The 20,172-nt window shown below is 39.1% G+C and overlaps 1 protein-coding gene across 1 annotated transcript; it reads left to right on the top strand.

Moving 5' to 3' along the window:
• The first annotated feature begins 257 nt into the window (after positions 1-257).
• Positions 258-15,174, top strand: OTOP1 (otopetrin 1). Its single transcript, XM_009506067.2, has 6 exons — positions 258-615; positions 6,314-6,450; positions 9,414-9,472; positions 11,079-11,209; positions 13,551-14,488; positions 14,876-15,174. The coding sequence occupies exons 1-6, from the start codon at positions 330-332 to the stop codon at positions 15,044-15,046; spliced, it is 1,722 nt and encodes a 573-aa protein (XP_009504362.2). The 5' UTR covers positions 258-329; the 3' UTR covers positions 15,047-15,174.
• The last annotated feature ends 4,998 nt before the right edge of the window (positions 15,175-20,172 follow it).

The following is a 20,172-nucleotide window of genomic DNA, read 5'->3' on the forward strand; positions in this document are numbered from 1 at the left end:
CCGTGGTCACTACAATGCTCGGGGCCAGGACGGGACTTACTGAACGTACGGTAACTTTGCCACCGCCCGACCGGTCTGCAACACCCCCCGCACAGCCCTAAGCTCGACGCTGGCTGTAGGCTGAGCCTAGGGCGAGATCCCCCCGCAGCCCACCTTCCCCGCGGGCAGCCGGGGACTCCGGGGCCCCGCCCGGCGGCAGGGATGCGGGCGGGCACGGCGGGGGCCGGCGGCCCCGCTCCGCCCCCGGCCGCCCGCGGGGGACGGGCCAGCCGAGGCGTCGGGGCTCCCCGGGGCCGCCCGCTCGCAGCGCCCGGCCGCCGGCGTGGGAGATGGGCAAAGGCGCCGGTTCCCCCTCCGCCGGCGGCAGCTACCCGCAGAAAAACGCCGAGATCCTCAGCAGCCAGTACGGCATCAACCTCTTCCTGGCTGGGCTGCTGCTCACCTTCGCCTGGGCCGTGCACGCCGTGGGCATCAGCAAGAGCCACCTGCTCTCCTACCTCATCACGCTGATGCTCATCCAGCTGCTGTGGATGCTGTGGTACCTCTGCAGGAGCTGCATGCAGAGGAGGCTGATCCGGGACAAGGACACACACGCCGGGGCCCGCTGGCTGAAGTGTAAGTACAGGCCATGGCGCACAGGGTGGTACCACACACGGGATGTCCGTGATGTCGCCCCTCTCTGCTACCGCTTTGTTACCCTCTCCATCCCTACCAGGAGGCATCCTGGTATTCACGAACTTAATGCACATGCAGTGCATTCTAAAGTAAATATATGCATAAGCTGAACATACTAGGAAATTGTATGGGAAAGCTGTTTGCTAAATGTCCTTTCTTTCCAACCTACCATTTACAGTGCTGAAAGCACCGGTGCTGTTTTTCCCTTACCAGGCTGGTTTGGTAGCACTTGAAAAATAAAATATAGCTAATGGAAGAGGCAATTATGTTGGTTTCATGCAACTCAGAGGAATTATCACCTTTTCCAGGCAATAGAATGCAACTTACTTCAGGTTAGTACCAGTCAGAAAGGTCCTCGAGTGCTCTCTATACTGATGTATATCAGAGATTCCCATTTATGTGTGTGCAGTGATGCCTTAGAAACATCTGGACTTAGAAGAGGACACAGTCCCTGGCCAGATCAGTTTGTAGATTAGTTCATAAAACATTTAAGCAAGGAAGCTAAAGCTAGCATTAGCTTGTAGGAAAGGTACACAAGTTTGCAAGAGTAGTGGTGGGATGTGATGGCCCTTATCTGCAGAGTCGGGGGCGCATGGGAGTACGGATATAAGGGTGTATTGAGAGAAGGTGATTGGGGAGCACATCACAGAGCCATAGTGACAGGAATGCTGTTTCTGGGTCCCAAGAAAAAGAAACTACCCACATCAGCACTGTGTAGAGTAATAGGCAAGCCTGGTTTTACTGACCTCTTTTCCAGTCTCAGCACTGTAAATGACAGGTTGGAAAGTAAGTGTGTAAAGTGGAGTGCTACAAGGCAGCTTTTCCAAAAACTATTTCAGTCCTCCTGGCAACGGGACAACAGCTAATTATAACAGCAGCAGCTAATGAAATATCCAAATGCAAATCCCAAGAACATCTAAAACCTGATTAGGTTGTGTTGTGGAAGTTTTGTTTGTTCTCAGTCTCAGTGCTTGCCTGTCTTTTTCTTTGCAACTGTTAACAATTATGCTGTATGAATTGCTCAGGGAAAATGTTTTGTTTTTTAATGTCTAACATTTTACAGCCATGGTCTGCAGACTCTTTTCTGAAACGTATGGAGTTCATGTACCAACTGTTGAATTGTTCTCCTTAATTATTTTCCAAAACAAAACTATTTTCCAAAACAATATTCAGCTCTCAGGCCTTTTTCATTTATTAGCTTATATGGCTTACAACCTCCTGCAATTCATTAATGCGAGGCTTAATTTGATCCCATTTTGGACCAAGCTATGCTTTTGTTACTCAGAGGGTAGCTTTCCCCTCTTCAGTATGGAATAAATACTGCTTAACATGGGTAAGTACAGCAGGACCCCTGCCCTTTTTCTTTTGGCACAGGGTTCACAGCATTTCATTTGTCCTACAGGATATAAGGAGTCACAGAAACTTAGAAATAAGATACTGGAATGAACTACTAGGTTACCTTATCCATTTCTTTTACCAGCACAAGATGGCTCTTTGTACTAGCTTCTCAAGTGGTGCAGCTTCCACCGCTTCTCTTGGATGTCTAGGCTGCAATTCAACAAATTCACCCTTAGGGAAAGACCTACAACTTCCTATTCTCAGGCGTTTCTTGTAGTTAACAACAAACCTGTACAAGTCCTTTATCTTCTGTTGGTAAAAGCAAACTTACTTGAGCTAAGGAAAAACTCAGGTGGCAATTCCTCTGCCAAGATCCCCCTTGCCCTCCTTTGCCTCAGTGGTTTTATCATAGAAATCGTTTATCTGAAAGACTAGAAGTCCAGAAAGGAGGACAAGGCGGGGACAAATCTTCATCAAGTCTTTCCACAGAAAGCACTCTGCAATTTTTGACTAGCTCTGTCAGCTGCTTTTGAAGAATATCTCCTTCCTCTCATCATTGGAGAAAATGTCCATGTATTAACCAGTATAAACTGAATATATTTTCATTATTTCCTTCAGACTGTGAATATCACTTTAGTTAAAGCGGTGGTGGCCGGCTACTTAGAGCACTTTGCTATGACAAACCTTGAAAAAGAATGACTTAACAAAAAGCTCCTATAACTGAGTCCTTGCACACAGTTAACAGAACTGGAAGGACAAATAGTTTACAAGAACTGCTCACAGAAAGGTTTCCTTGAGCATTTTTGCTACTGTGTGAACCCTAGAGCACAGTTGTCTTCCCACTTGTGTGCTAGTCAGTTATCTTGACGCAAGTAATCACAAGAAAGTTTAGGAAGTCCTTTCCTTGACAATGTTACTCCACTGAGTACACTCTTCTTTGAGGGAACGGTCTCTGACCATTACTTGGAAGTTCAGCCAGGTGAGACAGAGAGTTCAAAAGAAAATCAATGGGCTTCACAAATGGCTTTATTTTATCACGTTCTCCAGCAGCACAGCTTCTGTTTACAGTGTAGACAGCTAGTCAACTTACAGAGCTCTTGGCAGGCTTCCACTGGTGTATTCCTCCTGCTTGCATTAGCTTGTCTATTATTTAAAACCAGATAATATTTTAAGTTTAGGGTGGCATTTTCACAACTGTGTCATTATGGCTTTCTTCTTCTTGATGTTTAATAGAAAGAATTAAGCCAGCACTTAGCAATACTGAAAATCCTCTTCTTGATTTCCTAAGATGCAGGTTTCAATGCCCATTTGAAATAAATCCCGATTTTTTTCAATGCACAATAACAATCATTTAATATTTCTTTAACTTTCAAATAGAAATAGCAAAATAGTAGAATGATTTTCATCATTTAGAATTACTGATATATATCTAGTATTTAGTATTAGTATATAATACTGAGGTTTCCATCAGGAAAAGTTAACATGGAAACCATTAGCATACCGTATGTATGGGCATTATAGTTGTGCTTTGATTTTTGCCTAAGCAAATTAAGACAATAATTCTCTTCTGAAGCCCCTTAAAAACGTGTGTTGGACACTTTCTTTGCATATGCTTACAGTGTGGTCACCTGAGTGGTTGCCAGAAACAGATTATCATTTGAATAAGTTAAATAATTGATCATTAAAATAAATGAGCCATATAAAGTAATCAAATCCCTGGAGGACAATGGCAAAACTATTGATTTTAGTGGGAACAGATTGAAGCCCACCAAATCTCTGATGAAGGTAAAGCAAACATGAAGAGAGATACTAAAGCATAAACTAAAATGCTCAAATGTAAAAGAAACTTTGTGGGTCTTTTTTTGTTGGTGGTTGGGGATTTTTGTGTGTGTGTGTGTGTGTCGTGTCTGTCCGCCCCCGCCCCCGCCCCCCTCAATGGTCTGCTGGACGTTGATGTAAGACTATACAACCGAAAGAGTAATTTTGTGAAATACAAGCAAGACGGAGTGGAACGACAGTACAGGCCATCCCTGGAAAGACAAGATGCAGATATGGTGCAGGAGGCAGATCAATAATCTAAGATGCGTTTGCCTTCCTTTCCCTTCCCTCTTCCCATTTCTTCTAGTTAACAAGTCCCTTGTGATCCTGTGCTGTTGAGCCACTCTCATGAGTGATGGAAGCAAGGATGCCAAACTTTTACATTATAAAATACATTTCCACACATTTTGCTCTGACATTGCTGTTTCACTAAAGCAGTTCCTCAGGGCTTGATCCTGCACCATGAGTTAATTGGAAAATTACCTTACTAGTGTCATGAATGGGGAGTTAAATACCTTTCTAAAATACTCCATAAAGTCAACACAGGCATAACAATTCACTGTAGAGTAATTGGGAAGATTGTTATAATCTTTTTGCTTCAGAAGATATCATTTTCCTTCTTATTGAAACACTTAGAAGCAAGTCATCTTTGACATCTTCCAGACAAAGAGTGAAACAGGCTGAGTTTACTGCATACCTTCTAAATAAAACATGAATCACAGAATCAATCATAGAATAATTTAGGTAGGAAGGGACTTCTGGAGGTCGTCTACTCCAGCACCCTGCTCAGAGCAGGTCCAGTTACCTCAGGTAAAGTTATTTGAGAAGAATTAACAATTCTAATTTATTTTAGAATAATTTAAATTCTTTAAATACGGAAGGAAACATATCACTTGATCTAAAGAGTAGCCTAGAATTTTGCATTTGTGATGCCATTTACTTTTATGCATAATAAAAATGGCTCATCTATTTAAATGTGGGCTCCAGTCCTCTCACGTGTGTTAGAAATAATACAAATTAGCTGACATGACAAGCATAAATTAAAAAATGTATGGGAATATACACATGCATGAAGTACAGAGTAGAGGTTTTAGATTTTGAAATATGAGGGCAAAAGTTGGGGGGAGGCAAACTGCCTCTTGGTAGAAATTACACTCCAACAATAATTTGACATTGATTTTATTATAGAGAGATTGTAAAACAGAAACATAAAATCCTGCTGGAATTCATACTCTTGTGGTTAAAAAATTTTCTGAAATCTATTTTTGTTTAATTGTAAAAGATCAATGAAATAATAAAAATACATTGCATTTTTATTATTTCTACTTACTTTTATCAATGCAACTTTAATAATAAATGTATTAAATTATTAAATCAGTGTTATATTTTATTAACACAAGTCAAGTGGAACATGAGGTGCTTGTAAGGAAATTATGTTGTGGGTCCTTATAAAAGATAAACATTCGTCAAAGTCAGCACTGGTGATGTTATTTTCTCTGTGAGGAATTACAAAGAAAGATTAAGATACTGATGCTGATCTATATCTTAAGGTCCAGTTAATGTCCATGCATAGATTTTTATCTGGTCTTAATTAAAATGAACCCAAATTAAATCCAGTGGAAACTTGCTAGAATAAAAGCCTAGAGAGAAAAAAAAACCCAAGCAAATGAATACTTCAGAGTTTGGTTCAGTAATTTTATTGCCAGTTGCACTTAGTCATAGAGGTACAAACCCAGAAATTAATAATATACATTGTGTTACCATACACCCTTCCAGAATAAGTTTGTAACAAACATTTACATTCCTGAAAGAAAAAAAAATTAAACAAGCCAAAATATGTATTTTGAAAGTTCTTTAGGATATGAAATCCATACATAGAAAAACTTATTAGGGTTTTTTTTTTGTTCCTTTCTAGGAGAACAAACCGTACCGCTCAGTGTAGTTTTTGTCTCTGAGCTAACGCGTAACCTCCCGAACCACGGGGGAGGCATGCCAAGTGATTGTGTTACCTCCCACGGCCGAGCCCCTCGGCCAGGAGACTGTAACGTGATTGTTCACCTCCCTGGAATTGTATAGTTCGCTGTGTGGCTGTATAGAGCACTAATTCATGCACTGTATGGCCGCTTCAGTGGTACCGTTACTTGAGAGGCTGACCCTGCAGGGAGCTGGGAGCCATCTGCAAGGCGCTGAGCGCCTCCAGGTCCCGGCCGCTGCTGGACTGGCTCCTCTGCACTGACCGTGCAAGGTCTGCACGGGGATGTGCTTTCGTAAGATATTGGGCAGAGGCTTTCACAAATGCGAGGGGCTGATTACATGGAGTCAATTACCTTCATGAACTTCGATCTACTTTTATTTCCCTAAACAAGAACATGGATGTTGATCGGCTTTTATTTCCCCAAACAGATTTTAGCATATTGGTACAGATTGTCTCTAGACAGTATACCTGTACATTGACTTTTTCTAATATCTTTTTCATCTGTAGGTGGAATTACATTATTTGCAGTGATTACTTTAATTCTGGACTCATTTAAAATTGGATATTATATTGATTTTTCAAACTGTTTATCACCAGCTGAAGGCATTTTTCCTGTTACACATGCCGTGCACACCATCTTACAGGTAAAGGTCACTGGTTGCAGTTTTATCTTATGTCTGTCTTTCCTACCAAAAGTATCTTTTATCTTCTCATCATCAGTGAATTTTACACTAATTTAATTTCTAAGCATATTGCTGGATACTTTTGAGGGCTAAATTCTTGTGCATGTATATCCTTTCAATGTGTAAATTCAGGCTTTGCAACCTGAAATTGCTCAGCCATAAAACTCACATGGGCTCAGAAAAGAAATAACGAAGAAATGCTCTCCTATAGTTGAAGTTACATGCTTTTTTCAGTTCAAGTTACGTATATAACTTTCAGAATTTCCAGGCTGAAATGAGCAACCTGGCTAAAGACAATTACTTATTTCTGTAGGTAGGACTTGCCACAGAAGTTCAGTTCAATCTGTCTATCCTGATGCCCCATTGTGGTTAGGGGTGGAGGCCTGATACTTCAAAGGGACAAACCCCTCCCCATGTATTTAGCTTGTTATAAAATACTTGCACACCTTTCCTATGCCAAATGAACATGGGTTTTCCTTCTAGAAGCATTTGGCTGTGCTTATCAGTGGCTGCACAGTAGCGCACACAGTCAGTGACTCCGGTAAAATATTCCAGCTGCTTGTTTATTTCAAGGCTTTGGGTCTGTATTATATGGTGATATTCCATAGGTGATTGTTTATCACGTGAATTCCTGTGAGGCTCTGTCAGCAGATTTGTAGGAAAGGAGGAAAGAAAAAGCCACTCGACTAAGATACTCAGTTATAGCCAGGTCATTTAATGCATTTTCCAAGATGATGAAGTCATTCAGAAAGAAAATAAAGATTTTTCCTAGCAATTGTGGTTGGATGTAAATGAGCATTTGAAGAACCTACATTTTCCTGCTTTCTGTAACAAAAAAAGCAGCAAAATTTAAGTAGTAACTCTGACCTCTTCTATCTTTTTCTCTGAGGGTGAAATTCTGATTTGGTTGAAATAGTCTTAATTTCACATTCTTGTAATATCCACTCTCCGTGCCTTGCAACTTCTCTGCTCTGCCTCTGAACAACAAACCAAAGAAATTAAGCCTTTTTTCACTGCCGAGCTGCATGCAGCGTTCTTAATTGCATCCAGTGACCCTGAGCTGACAAGGTTTCCAGCTACCGTGAACTGGAGTGTGGAAGAAAGGGTGTATAACAATGGTGAACAAAGGGAATAAGATTTCTAATTTAAATTTTACATCACCCAATGTTGCTGAATTTATCATCTACTTAGCTTAAAGTAATGAAATCTTGAATGTTAGTCTGAGCAATCAAAGAAAAAATAAAAAAGTAATTTGCCAGACACCTCTTACCTAAGACAAATCTCAGATCTTTGAATCACAGGATTTTACAGCAGAGAGCATCCCTAATTATGTGTCATCTAAAAATCAAAGGATTTCTTTTCTACAGAATATGTGTCAGATTCTGTTGTATTTTACTCTAATGAGGCATCCTCACATGTGCCATTAAATTAATAAATATATATGTGCTGCACCTGTGCAAACAGTGAACTCACACGCACCTGCCCTTCCAAGACAAGCTGTGCATTGTGCTCTTTTGCAGGCAGAAGTCCCTCTGAGGCAATGAGTACTCTGTGAGCAAAAATTGGATTTTATGCTATTTCTTTACTTTACTGACTTTTCTGTTCCTATTTCCCCCCACTTTCTTGACTCTAACGTCTGAACAGATCTTCAAAACTTATGTTTTTTAAGTTTTGGAGAATGCTTTCACATCTGCTGTTAGGTTTTACTGCATCTATCCAGAATGGGAAATTGAACATGGCATTAGATGAGACTAAGGTACTAATTTCAATTTGTCTGAGTTCACTTGAAACCTCTATGATACCTTTTAGTCTCTACACCTGGGGTTTCACAGTGGTCACACCTCCTTTTGATAAACGCTTCATTAGAGGAATGAATGAGCACGTCATTGCTGGGTGGTGCAAGCAGCCCATGGAGAATTGCATTTTCCTAGCTTTTTCAAAAATCAGATACTGAATGTCTTGGACAATGCCAGCTGTGGCGTAGGGTGCCTACAGTAATAGGCACAGTGCTAAAATGGGCTTCCAGTTACTCTAATTGCTGAAGAAGAACCCAAAGTTCTTTGCACTTTTCAGACCATTTCTGGAACATCAGAACAGGCAGGTTTCTAAGAGAAACCTTTTGGACTGTTTCTCTCCTGATGGTTCATCTACTGTCAAGTTCAGTATCCTAGGAGCGCTTCTGAGTAAGCAGGACTCCCAGTTTCACTCTAATGTCCCTGAGGAATATTGGTATTGTTCTCCTTGCGCTTACCAGCATTTGGAACCAGTTTTGTTCCATTTGGTACCAGTTCCATTATCCCCCCACAAACAGATATTCCCACTTTTAATATTTATTTACCCTTTACCTGCTAACTCAATACTGTTCTCTCTCTCTCTTTTATTCTCCAGCTTGACCTTTCTGCACCATACTTGAGTTCAAATGGATGTGTTCCTAACGTGGTTGTCTCTTGCACTGAAAATACAACCTTTTCTCTTGCTTCCTGGATGTCCATTGTTTTTTTTTCTTAATAAATTCTGGCATCCTTTCACTTATCTCTCTCCTTCCCTAGAATTTCATATATTTAATAAATTATTCAAACTTAGCATCATCACTCCCTGCAGCAATCATAGAGCTGACCACAGCTGGTAGCTTTATTTCCTTTGAAATAAAAGCCTCTCCAGATATAGACACAGATATTTTGGTGAGCCACACTGAGACTTTCTACTGTTGAGCCACCGACCTTGCGTACAAGAAATCGTAGGTTCATCATGCCAGAGAAGTTCTGGGTGAACATCAGAGGAAATTATAAGTTATTTCACATGCGTGGAGATGGAGCTACCTCAGTTTAAATCATCAGAGTTCCCATCTACAGATGCACTTTCCTTTTTGAGCGTCACACATGCTCGTTAGTGTAATGACATTTTGCTGTATTCCTTTCATTTAGGTGTACTTTCTTTGGTGTCATGCAAAGGACGTTATCCAGTCTTTCAAAACACTTGAAAGGTAAAGTGGATCTGATCCTCATCTGGAATGCTAATAGGTGTAGGTCTGCACAGTGCTTTAACACCTACTGTATGAGGGACATGGAAAACATTTACAGAGTTTGATTCTCCTCTTAATTGTGTTAATATAAAAAAAAGTAATTCCATTTACCCAAGTGAGAAGATAATCTTTAGTCTGAGTTATTTTTATCTTATTTAAACTGTGCCTGTATTTTATAACATGCAACAGTCACAGAATAAGCATATTTTTATCATGAGAGAGGGAAATGGGCAATGTATGATACTTCAGTGTCACTTGTGTTTATTGAAGGAAGGAGGCGCCATGTATGTGTCTTAGGCCTATGGTCTATATTATGTTTTCTTTATTTAGATACTGGAAGGGAATCTGCATTAGCAACCTGCAGTCAGTGCAATATATATGTGGTATTTTATATTGACTTTTATGGAAGGCACCTTTTGGAACTAGATGCAGATATGCAAATTCACTGCCTCCCCGGTGGTATCCCATATACCCAAATTGGTGAGGGTTGTGCACATTTCTGACACCAGAACTTGGTTCTTGCAGTGTAAGTGCTGTGTCCTCTGAACAGCTGCATACATACATTTCTTATAGAACTGAGGACTCGTCTTTGAGGCAGCAGAGCCAGTTCTGATGTATTTTTGGTTTTGTGAGAAGGTGAATTAATGTAGATTACCTGTACATAGAACATAAATAAACAAACATGGTAACTTTTAAAATACTCATCTCAAATTATCAATGAGCTGACCCGTTTCTGTAGGAAGTAAAAGAAATTTACTCAGAAACGTCATTTGTGGAGAAGGTTCTCCTTTTGTTTTGGTCTCTCGGGTAAGTGTTCAAGCCCCATGCCAGAGACGAGAGAGACTGCAGGCGGCTTGCGATGTCAGCTGGTGAAATCAGCCCTGTTCATCAGTAGAATTTTAAAAATCCCTAACTGCAAGTCTATCAGTGAGAACAGTGCAGTAATAAAGAACTGTTTCTTGGTGAAGGAACATTACCAGCCTCAGGTACAGAAGAAAGCCTGGCTTGTCAGAAACCAGGAGTCTCAAAAACACTTGGAGACTCACCCATGCTGTCTGTACCAGTAGCCTGAATGGGATAAAGCCCTCTGTTGGCTTCAGCTCTCTCCAGGAGACAAAAATGCGTGGACTAGAAGTTAGAGAAGGTGGTGGTATCAATGAAGAAAGACCAGTCACAGTGAGTATGAAGGAGTGCTGCAGAAGGCTGTGAAATACGGTTTGCAAAACAATTAACCCTGTTAAGACTGTTCAGTCACTGTCATGAACATGATGCTTGTCCAGCCCAAAGAATAACAACCATCACAAAAGAGAGCATAACAAATAATAAAAGCATGGTATTAATGGTTTAATACAGTAAGCCATTGTGTTTCTGTAGAATTTTGGAAGTCTAACATCCATTGTGCTCTGCTGAGGGACATCTTTAGAGAGATCGGTTATGATTTTATTTTCCCTGCACTGACAACTAAATAGTGCCATGTAGCATGTTTACAGAAAGTTAATGCATTTTATTTAACATATATGGAGGTGTACACTGTGTAGATTCCTTCAATAATTACTTTATTTTGTAGGTTTGGGGTTATCCATTCCGTGTTCACAAATTTACTCCTGTGGACAAATGGAGTGCTAACCGAGTCAAAACATCAACTGAATGAACATAAGGAAAGACTAATCACGCTTGGTTTTGGGAACATCACAATAGGTAAGTGAAAGGGTTGATACATTTTGGAATTCCTGCTCTAACAAGCTTTCATACAAAATACTGGGTCACTGTACGATGGAGCTGGGTCACCCATGACTATGTCACCATAGTCATTCCCAGGCAAATGGTAGTGACCTGATATGTGATCAGTTCAGATCACAACTAAAGTGTTATATGATCATTATCATGTAGGTGACTCAGGCCATAGTTTTCTGTTTTACTCATCTCCCCTTTAGATGAGGACCAGAAGAAAAACAATTACTGGAAGTTCCAAACAAATAAACAGATTTAAAAAAAAATTTTATTTGAGGAGTAACATCACTGAGGAGCCCCTTTATTAGTAAATCATAGAAGTAAATTGAACATAGCAGTGGTAAAAACAGTTTACTATTATGTAAGTTATTCATAGCAAAACAAGTGTGGATAATCCTGCAGATCCTTCCCGGGAGAGTGGTTACACGTGGCGTGTGACCCTGTGGTCAGTGGAATGGCTCAGAGCGATAGGGTTATCCATTAGTGCTGCTTTACAAGACAAATATTTTGCTCTGGGTGGTTCTTATTTTATAACAAACCATTTTCTCCATTGGTAAGATTGTGCAAGTTATAGTCAACAAACATTGAGTATAACTGCTAGGGATGCCTTCTGCTTTCAAACACCACTGAAGCAGAGGGAAATTAGGAGTGCTTAACTTTAAAGAGAAAATAAAATTTCTCAGCAGCTGTAAGTAATTTTCTTGCCATGAAAAGTTATCAGTACAGCTGATAAATTTTGACTGTGTTCACAGGGGAAAAGACAGACAGCTTTTGAAGAGCAAAACGTATGTTTTCCCACCCAGTGAATTCAGTAGTGCCTATATCCTAAAAACTCCTGATTTTGCATCTACAAAGCCAACACCTGAATTAATTTCTTTTTTGCCTATTTATAGTCTGTATAATTGAAAAATTGTAGGCATTTTTAATAATTCTTGCCAAAGTTCACATGTAAGTGAAAACTTAATTTTAAAACCTGTAAAATAGTATTTTCAATATAACCATGTCTAAAATTATGCCCATAATTTTAAATCTATTTGCAAGTGTTACCCTTTAGATGCATCTATGGAAACTGGCTACTTTCCCTTAATAATCAGGTGGCTAATTGATAGTTCAGAGATTTCATAATCATGGAGCATTAGCAGAGAGCAGGCAAATCACAAGTTAGTGGCTCTTCTTGATATTTCTGCTTGTTAAACGGAAGCAGTTTCCATATATTAATTGCTATTATTCTGCTGCCAGAATTGTTACACAATTATGAATAGTCAGAAGTGGCATCTGAAACGAGGAGTGAAATGATCAGCCAGACAAGTTTGGCATTAACATACAATCCACTGCAAAAGCAATTTGTTTTCATCTCTTAACAGTGTGTGATTGAGACAAAACAGTACCAACTTTCTCCTCTCCTCTTCTCTTCTAAAATTACAGGAGAAAAAAGAAAAACTTCCAGGTACAAATCTTAAGATCAGTGCCCAAAAATGTGCCCTTCAGCATGTATGTTTATATATTTATAAATAAACACATTGTGAAAATAAGTATCTTTTTTTTTTTTTTTTCTGCCACTGTGGAAATTTCTGATTTCTGAAATTATTTGCTTAGGTTATAAATACACATTAAATACATTTATTTTACAAATACAAGCAATTGTTCATTGAGGTGTCTTAGGGGTTTACAAGGCAGGTAACTGCACTGCAGAGAGATGATGATTTCATAGGTTCCTCTCAAAAGGGGAAGACTGATTTTTAATTTTTTTTTAACCTTAAAACTATACTTGGGCATTGAGTGAAAGTATCTGTGCTTTATTTCACCGCTTTCTTATTCATAAAAAACTTTTTAATAAAGTGGTTTCAGTATCAGAAACCACACTAAAAATGGGAGTAGAACTGAGCCCTTTCCTTGTTAAGCTTGTTCTTGATCTGATCCACAGATCCCTGGGCTTATATAAAAGCCTTCTAAGCTGAAGGGCTGATGACTCAAAGCCCTTGAGATCTGGAATTTCGTGGTATGAAAAACTGTTTTTACCAAGACCCTGCTGAAGTTTGGTGCTCTTTGGTGCAGCATTCGTTCGTATTGTGATTGTTGCTCAGCGGCTGAGCAGTGAAGTCAGAGATAATACTCCAGTGGGTGTGCGAAAGCTTTGTTAGGTTAATGACTTCAATGATGAGACCCTTTCTTAGGTGGCTAACTGGGTGGCATGATGTGGTTTTTGACTGAAATCTTACCTTTTATGTTTTATTATTTATGTTTTATTTATTCACTTTAAATGAGAAATCCTTATAATGCACATATCTAATCTCTCCTTCTCCTTTAGTTTTAGATGATCATGCACCTCAATGCAATTGCACAACAACAACTCTCTGTTCAATATTTTCTCAAGGAATATATTATCTATACCCCTTTAATATAGAGTACCACATCCTAGCATCGACGATGCTCTATGTCCTGTGGAAGAACATTGGCCGCAAAGTCGAGCACCACCAGCAACACAAAACTCCATTCAAATTCCACGGCATAACTGTTGGAATGATTTTTGGACTAATCGTGTTAACTAGCACAATAGCCATAGTTGTTGTGTATTTAATTCAGATTGGACGTTCGAAAATCAAAAGCGAGTTAGCACTTACTATGTTTTACTTGCATGCCATCTTTGTGTTGGCTCTCATGTGTACAGCTGGAATTGTTGCCCTTCTCATCTACAGACTGGAAGATAGATCATTGGATAATTCGAAAAATCCTGCTCGAAAACTCGATGCAGAACTGCTGGTGGGGACAGCTGCAGGGTCCTGGCTCCTCTCCTGGGGCTCGATCCTCGCCATTATCTGTGCCCAGGCTCATCCAAAATACACATGGTATAACCTGCCCTACTCTGTCCTGGTTATTATTGAGAAATATATTCAGAACCTCTTTATCATTGAATCTATACATCGCGAGCAGGAAAAGGTGAACGATGATATTAAAACTCTTCGAATAGTGACTATATCGCGGGGGAGCACTTTATCACTTACCCCCTCATACAAAGAGGTCTACAATGGCAGAGCTGCTCATGAGATCGGAGAGGTGCCCTGCCTGTTCGAGGGCAGTATCTGTGGGAGAGAAAATGGTGGTGCCAAAGAAGAAAGGGGTCAGGAAAACAGTTCGGTCGTGCATTCAGCCTCAGATTTCTCATTTTACAGTAGAAACTCAGTCACTAACAACAAGAGGAGAGTTCTGAAGAACATAGCTGCATTTTTATTCCTATGCAATCTTTCGGTAAGATATTTTGAACATAATTCACAAGTTAATACCCAAAAGCTTCCCAACCTTTCAAGCCTGATAAGTATATTAAAATTACATGGTTCTATAGTTTGTAGCAAGTAAAGTTTACTTCTTCTGGAAGAATAAATGAATGTGCCTTTGGGGAACAAAGTTTATTTAAACATGGAATCTGGGAGCCTAGGCTTGTTTTAGACACAGCACAAAAACTGTAGCAGCAGCAGAAGCTGAAATACTCTTCCACCTGTGTGCCCCAGTAGCAATAGGGAGGGTTTTCCTAGGGATTTCTGAAACCAAATTGCAGTACTCTTGGGTCACAGTCATTAAGGGCTAGTCCCTCATATTGCAGCTGATTAATATTGGCCTTGCGTTCTTTCCTTGCAGCTTTGGATACCACCGGCATTTGGGTGCCGCCCAGAATATGACAATGGACTAGAAGAAATAGTGTTTGGCTTTGAACCCTGGATAATTGTTGTGAACCTTGCGATGCCTTTTTCTATTTTCTATCGGATGCATTCAGCTGCCTCACTCTTTGAGGTCAATTGTAAAACATAGATCATATATGGTCCCTCAGTGAACAATTGATTGCATAATTAATTAAACAGTTGAATGAGTGGATGTATGAATGAGTGAACATAGCAACAGCTGCTCAATAAACAGAAGATTCAATAATTTTTTTAAAAAAAGGAGGGACCATAGCTAATAGCATGTCATTTTAAGAAATATTTCTTTCACGTATTTTAATATATATGTGGTGTTATTGTATAGGTACACTTTTCAGAATCATATTCCTGTTAATATGATTAACACTACATAGTACAGTTAATTCGATCTAATTAACCTTTGTTTTAGTCATCTGGGGTTTGTCCTCTATATAATTTGTATTGCTTTGTTTTCATTCATTATGCCTTGTGAAAGGGGTTTAAAAAAATCTGTAAGACTTAGGAGAGAAAATCCCAGGAACAGCTAAACTGAGTGATGCTCCTGAATCACAGAGATGCTATGAAAACTCCAGCTCTTAATTCCTAGCTATGTTTTTATAGTAAAACCTGAAAACATTTGCTATTTAGCTGGGATGTGGGACTTACTTTAAACTTCCTGAATACTGATAAAAAACCAATATATGATTATTATTTTCTTAACTATGTAGCAAGAAATCCAGGTAAATAACATGTACAGTTAGATATCATGCTGTATATAATTTCTTCTGATAAAATACATTCCTATTAATGCATCCTCTTTGACTTATATTTACTGTATGGCATAACTGAGAAATAAAGTTAATCCTTCTACTTAATTCTTTATTCACACATCCTTTAGATGTTTTAAGAGAGAAAACTAGTCTTAAAGCTTATGTTTAGGTATATATGTTCCGTTGCCAGAATGGTATATAGTCTCTATACAATTTTTTATGAGCTGCTAATTTATTTGTAGTTAGGTCTCCTGGTTGGAAGAGAATCATATGTCTTCATACAGGGATGCTGTGGAGCGTAGCTGATGCCTCCAGAAATCTGGAGGGCCCTTGGCTGAGGTTTTTACAAGTGTGGTTTACAAGCTGTTAGAACAAAATCTCAAATTCCTAGGGTATTTAGTTGCTTGAATTCTCACAGAAAGCAGTGAAAAGTTGGGTGCCTGAATATTCTTAGAATCTGGACCTGTAAGATCGAAAGGCCAGAGCAATGACCAGAGTACTAAAAAGGTGCAACGGATCAATTAATGGGTAACGCTTGCTAACTCACTAATGATCTAGTCCTAGATCTGGCGGGCCAAGGGCTGCAAAATTTCTGCCCCTAGTTCCTCAAAGGCCAGTCATACTTTTAACCACAGTTGCCACTGCCACCTGCCTGGAAGCAGTCATATTTCTGCATGGGAGAGGTCTGCTGCTGAGACAAAAAGATTTCAGCAGTCTTGTCTGCTCCCACGCATCAGAACAAGAAGTTTGGCTTTATACCACTAGATGGCAAACACAGACCACTCGATAAATTACCTGATTCCTTCTAGGAGTCACTTCACATTAATCTTCAGTTCTATTTTGCAATGTTGTATATTGCCATTACCTGCATACATGCATACATACATACATACATACATACCTGTATACAGCCATTACCTGCTTTACCTGTGGCAAAACCCGGGTCAGGTAAAGCAACTTTCATATGAAGTCTTGGGCGAAGTCTGGATTAGATGAACCATCAGTGAGCCTGAGCAAAGCAGTTCCAGCTGTTTGATTTTGAGTGTTTTTTGGAAGAGTCACCACTTGCTCACATTGCCATAAACTCTGTCTTTCTCTAGGGCTGCTTGTCATGCCCTTTTATCGCATCTCTATTAGTTCTTACATTCATTCTGGAGAGTAGGGTTTTCTATCTTTCTTCTTGAACATAGTAGCTAGATCTCACCTACTTCCAAGCAAATACCAGCTCTAACCACATCACTTAGTATCTCTCAGACTGTTTTCATTTTAAGTGGAGTGAATAGGGCCATCCAGATAATCAAATAAAGCTTTAATCTTCCATCCAAATAAACTGTTGGACCAACTCTCCAGCTAACTCTGGTATCAGAAAAAAAATAATTTAACTCAGTAAGTCCACAAATTCCACTTCATCTTTTAAGCATTCATAACGATGCATAGAGAAAGCCTGTTTGTTCTTCCTCCCTTTCTGTGGGATGGGTCTCACATCATTCTTCAGCTAGAACTGGTGCTCTTTAGCAGATTCCCAGCATTTGTGTTCAACCAAAGCAGAGCTAGCTAATCCCTAGTGCCAAGAATGGGCCATATTCTCTATTACAAACACTTAGCACACATTTGGAAGTTTCAAACATAAATAACATCCTTATTTAGATATATTTCACCTGCAATTACTTAGCCCTTTTTGTTTCTTAACATTTCTATTGAAATAATTTAATTTGTCCACAATATTAAATTGATTTTCAGTGCTGAAATTGAAGTTTATTCAGAAAAGTGAATTAAGGCAGCACTCTGGCAGTGAGCAAATGCTTTAAACATGCTAATGGACAAATTCTATTCTGATTTGCACTGATGAAAGCCCACTGACTTAAATGGTTCTGTTTCAGGGAACTGGAGACTAGATTTTGGTCTGAGAAGGTTAAGAGGTTTTCATGACAGCTCTTCTCTCAAAAAAAAACCATTGTTTCATCCGAATGCAGAAGATTTTATGGAAGCAGGTTGTAGTTTAGCTACTCCTGAAGCAATGGTGAGTCATACAGTTCTGAACATCGTTAGAGACATAGATTTTTAAGAAACATAGACTTTTGGACCTGGAACAATGTTTAACATAGTGTCACCTGTAGCTCTCTGATCAATGCTAAGCCTGGGCTTTCCCAAACACCTGCTTTCAAACTTCTCTTTTTTGTTTTTCTCTAGCATACATTAACAATAGTAATTTACCACAGTTTTTAAAATACAAGAAATAACACGAAGTTACCCTATTTCTGCCTAGCTATCTGCTCAACCATGTGACAGGAGGCAGGAGAGCTGGCTGACCCAGGAGAGAGGTTCTAGCGGCTGCTCGTTATTATGTTCCTGAGGTGCCTCTAGGGGACAGTTTGTCTAATTTGAGATCTCTAGGGAATGTCTTTGAGACCAATTTAATATTATTTTAAAAGATATTTTCTTTAGTCAGCTCCAAAATGCACTATATCAAATAAAGGATTCTAAATTTTTGCTGTATAATCTTAATCAGAAAGCTATTTTCTGATGTTCATCATATCCTTCTCTTAGACTCTTCCACTCCCTCCCTTCCTCTCAAGATAATTTTATTTATTCAATACTGTATGCTTGGGTGGCATTTAAACTCATATATGTACAGGAATAAAGGCTGCTAAGGTGCAAAACCATTCCTACAATCCTCAAGCATTTGCCTGAAGAGTTGAATTTATATGACCATAGATTTTTCCAAGTGTTTTTCAGTGTCAGTGACACTAAAAAATGGAAGAAGGTGGAGGAGTTGTGCTCAAGTCTTTCTGGAAGAACTTAATTTATTTTACTGGTGTTTCTCAATACTTCGAATTTCCTCTTTTAATCACTTTGGTAATTTTGGAAATATTCCTGTGTTGTATGGCCCACTGTGGTTCATAGACTTTGAGTGGACTGTATCAGTGCAGAGAAGTAGACGGCTCCAGAGAACAGCAGAGAGGGAAATTATCCAAGTAATTTAAGCACATGCTTCTTTCCACTGGCTAGGGAATTTAAGGTCCTTATGAGGATGATTAGTTCATTTTAAAAAAAAAGATGACTGTCTCTTCCACTGAGCAGCATGTAATAAATCCTTCGAGATCTAATCTGCTCTTTCCTAAGTAGGGGCACATAGTATATCCTGCTTGTGTTATTCTGCCTTTTCCTGCAAAAGCTCTGAACAAAGCAGGATTTGGTTAAAAAGAAAATTAAAGATCTAGTAGTTTTGTTAAGTTGTAGGCTGTGTCGTTTGCTGGAGTGTCTAGATGAAAATGAAGAGCAAATTTCCATCATCATGAATTTTAATTTAATTTATTACTTAATAAGATTAAGAAATGCTTAGAAAACACATTTGCAAGAATAAAGAGAAAAAGCTTTTAAAAAGGCTTTCACTAAGGTAAGGCTTCTGGATACTACTAGGCTGTGGATTTACAGACGGTACTTTCTTTTTAACAGTTAACACCACTTCTTTACTTCTATCTGGCTAGGCCTGTGATGGCCCTGTTGAAGTTCTAGCAAGGCAGGTCGGAAAGCAGCATGGCAAAACCAATGAGTGCTACTTGGATGTTATTTATTCTCTGTGTGACCTGACAGTATGTAAAAAGCAGAGTGAATGGAGATATGAGTATCTGCATGTAATGATGTACAAATACCTTTAAATGATTTGTTTCTGAATCCTGAAAAATGACTCTGTGGATACCATTGACCAGATATTATGTGAAGTATTATAAAAAACAAATGTGCACTCAATAAATTGCACCTAAAATCCATGAAATAAAAAGATCCCTAAACTTCGAGATTTTAATACAAAAATTATTTTTTTAATTTTCCTATCTTGCTCTGTCAGAATAGAAATGATGTACGTACAGCTGGCTCACTGAATCTGTTATTCCCTGGGACTCTTGTCCCCAAGGATTTGGCCTCATTCTATGCATGGATGAATAAAATGAGATCTGAATTTAAACAGAATTGGAGCAGCTGCAATTGCTAATAGGAACCTTAAAAAACAGGGTTGGCTTTATTAGCTTTAAAGAATTAATTTGATCTTGAAGTTGATGATAGATAGTGGGAAATCTCACTTTAATTTCAATAGTCAATGGTTAGAGTCCTTTTTTTTTTCTTTTTATTAGAAGGTGAGTTATTTCCCATAATATTCGTTTGGCTGAGATTTAAAGCAAAACTTGCCATTTTCTATAGTACATCTCCCATCTTCCTCTGGTACTATATTTCACCTAAGAACTGAGTTTCATTTCCATAAATATGTCCTTTGGTAAAACCTGTATCAACACATTTTCAAATTCATGCCAGAAGCCAATGGACCACAATTCAGGCCTAAGAATATGCTAGCAAAGAAAAATATATGCAGTAGGTGGAAATCTGTGAAAGAACAGGGATGGCAGGAAAACGAGTTGCCATCCCTCTCCTTCACTTGCAACAAACACAGTTTATTATCTTTACACAACATTTTCTATCAAAACTTGCACAAGCA

Source organism: Phalacrocorax carbo, chromosome 4, assembly GCF_963921805.1.
Source record: "Phalacrocorax carbo chromosome 4, bPhaCar2.1, whole genome shotgun sequence".
Taxonomy (NCBI): Eukaryota; Metazoa; Chordata; class Aves; order Suliformes; family Phalacrocoracidae; genus Phalacrocorax; species Phalacrocorax carbo.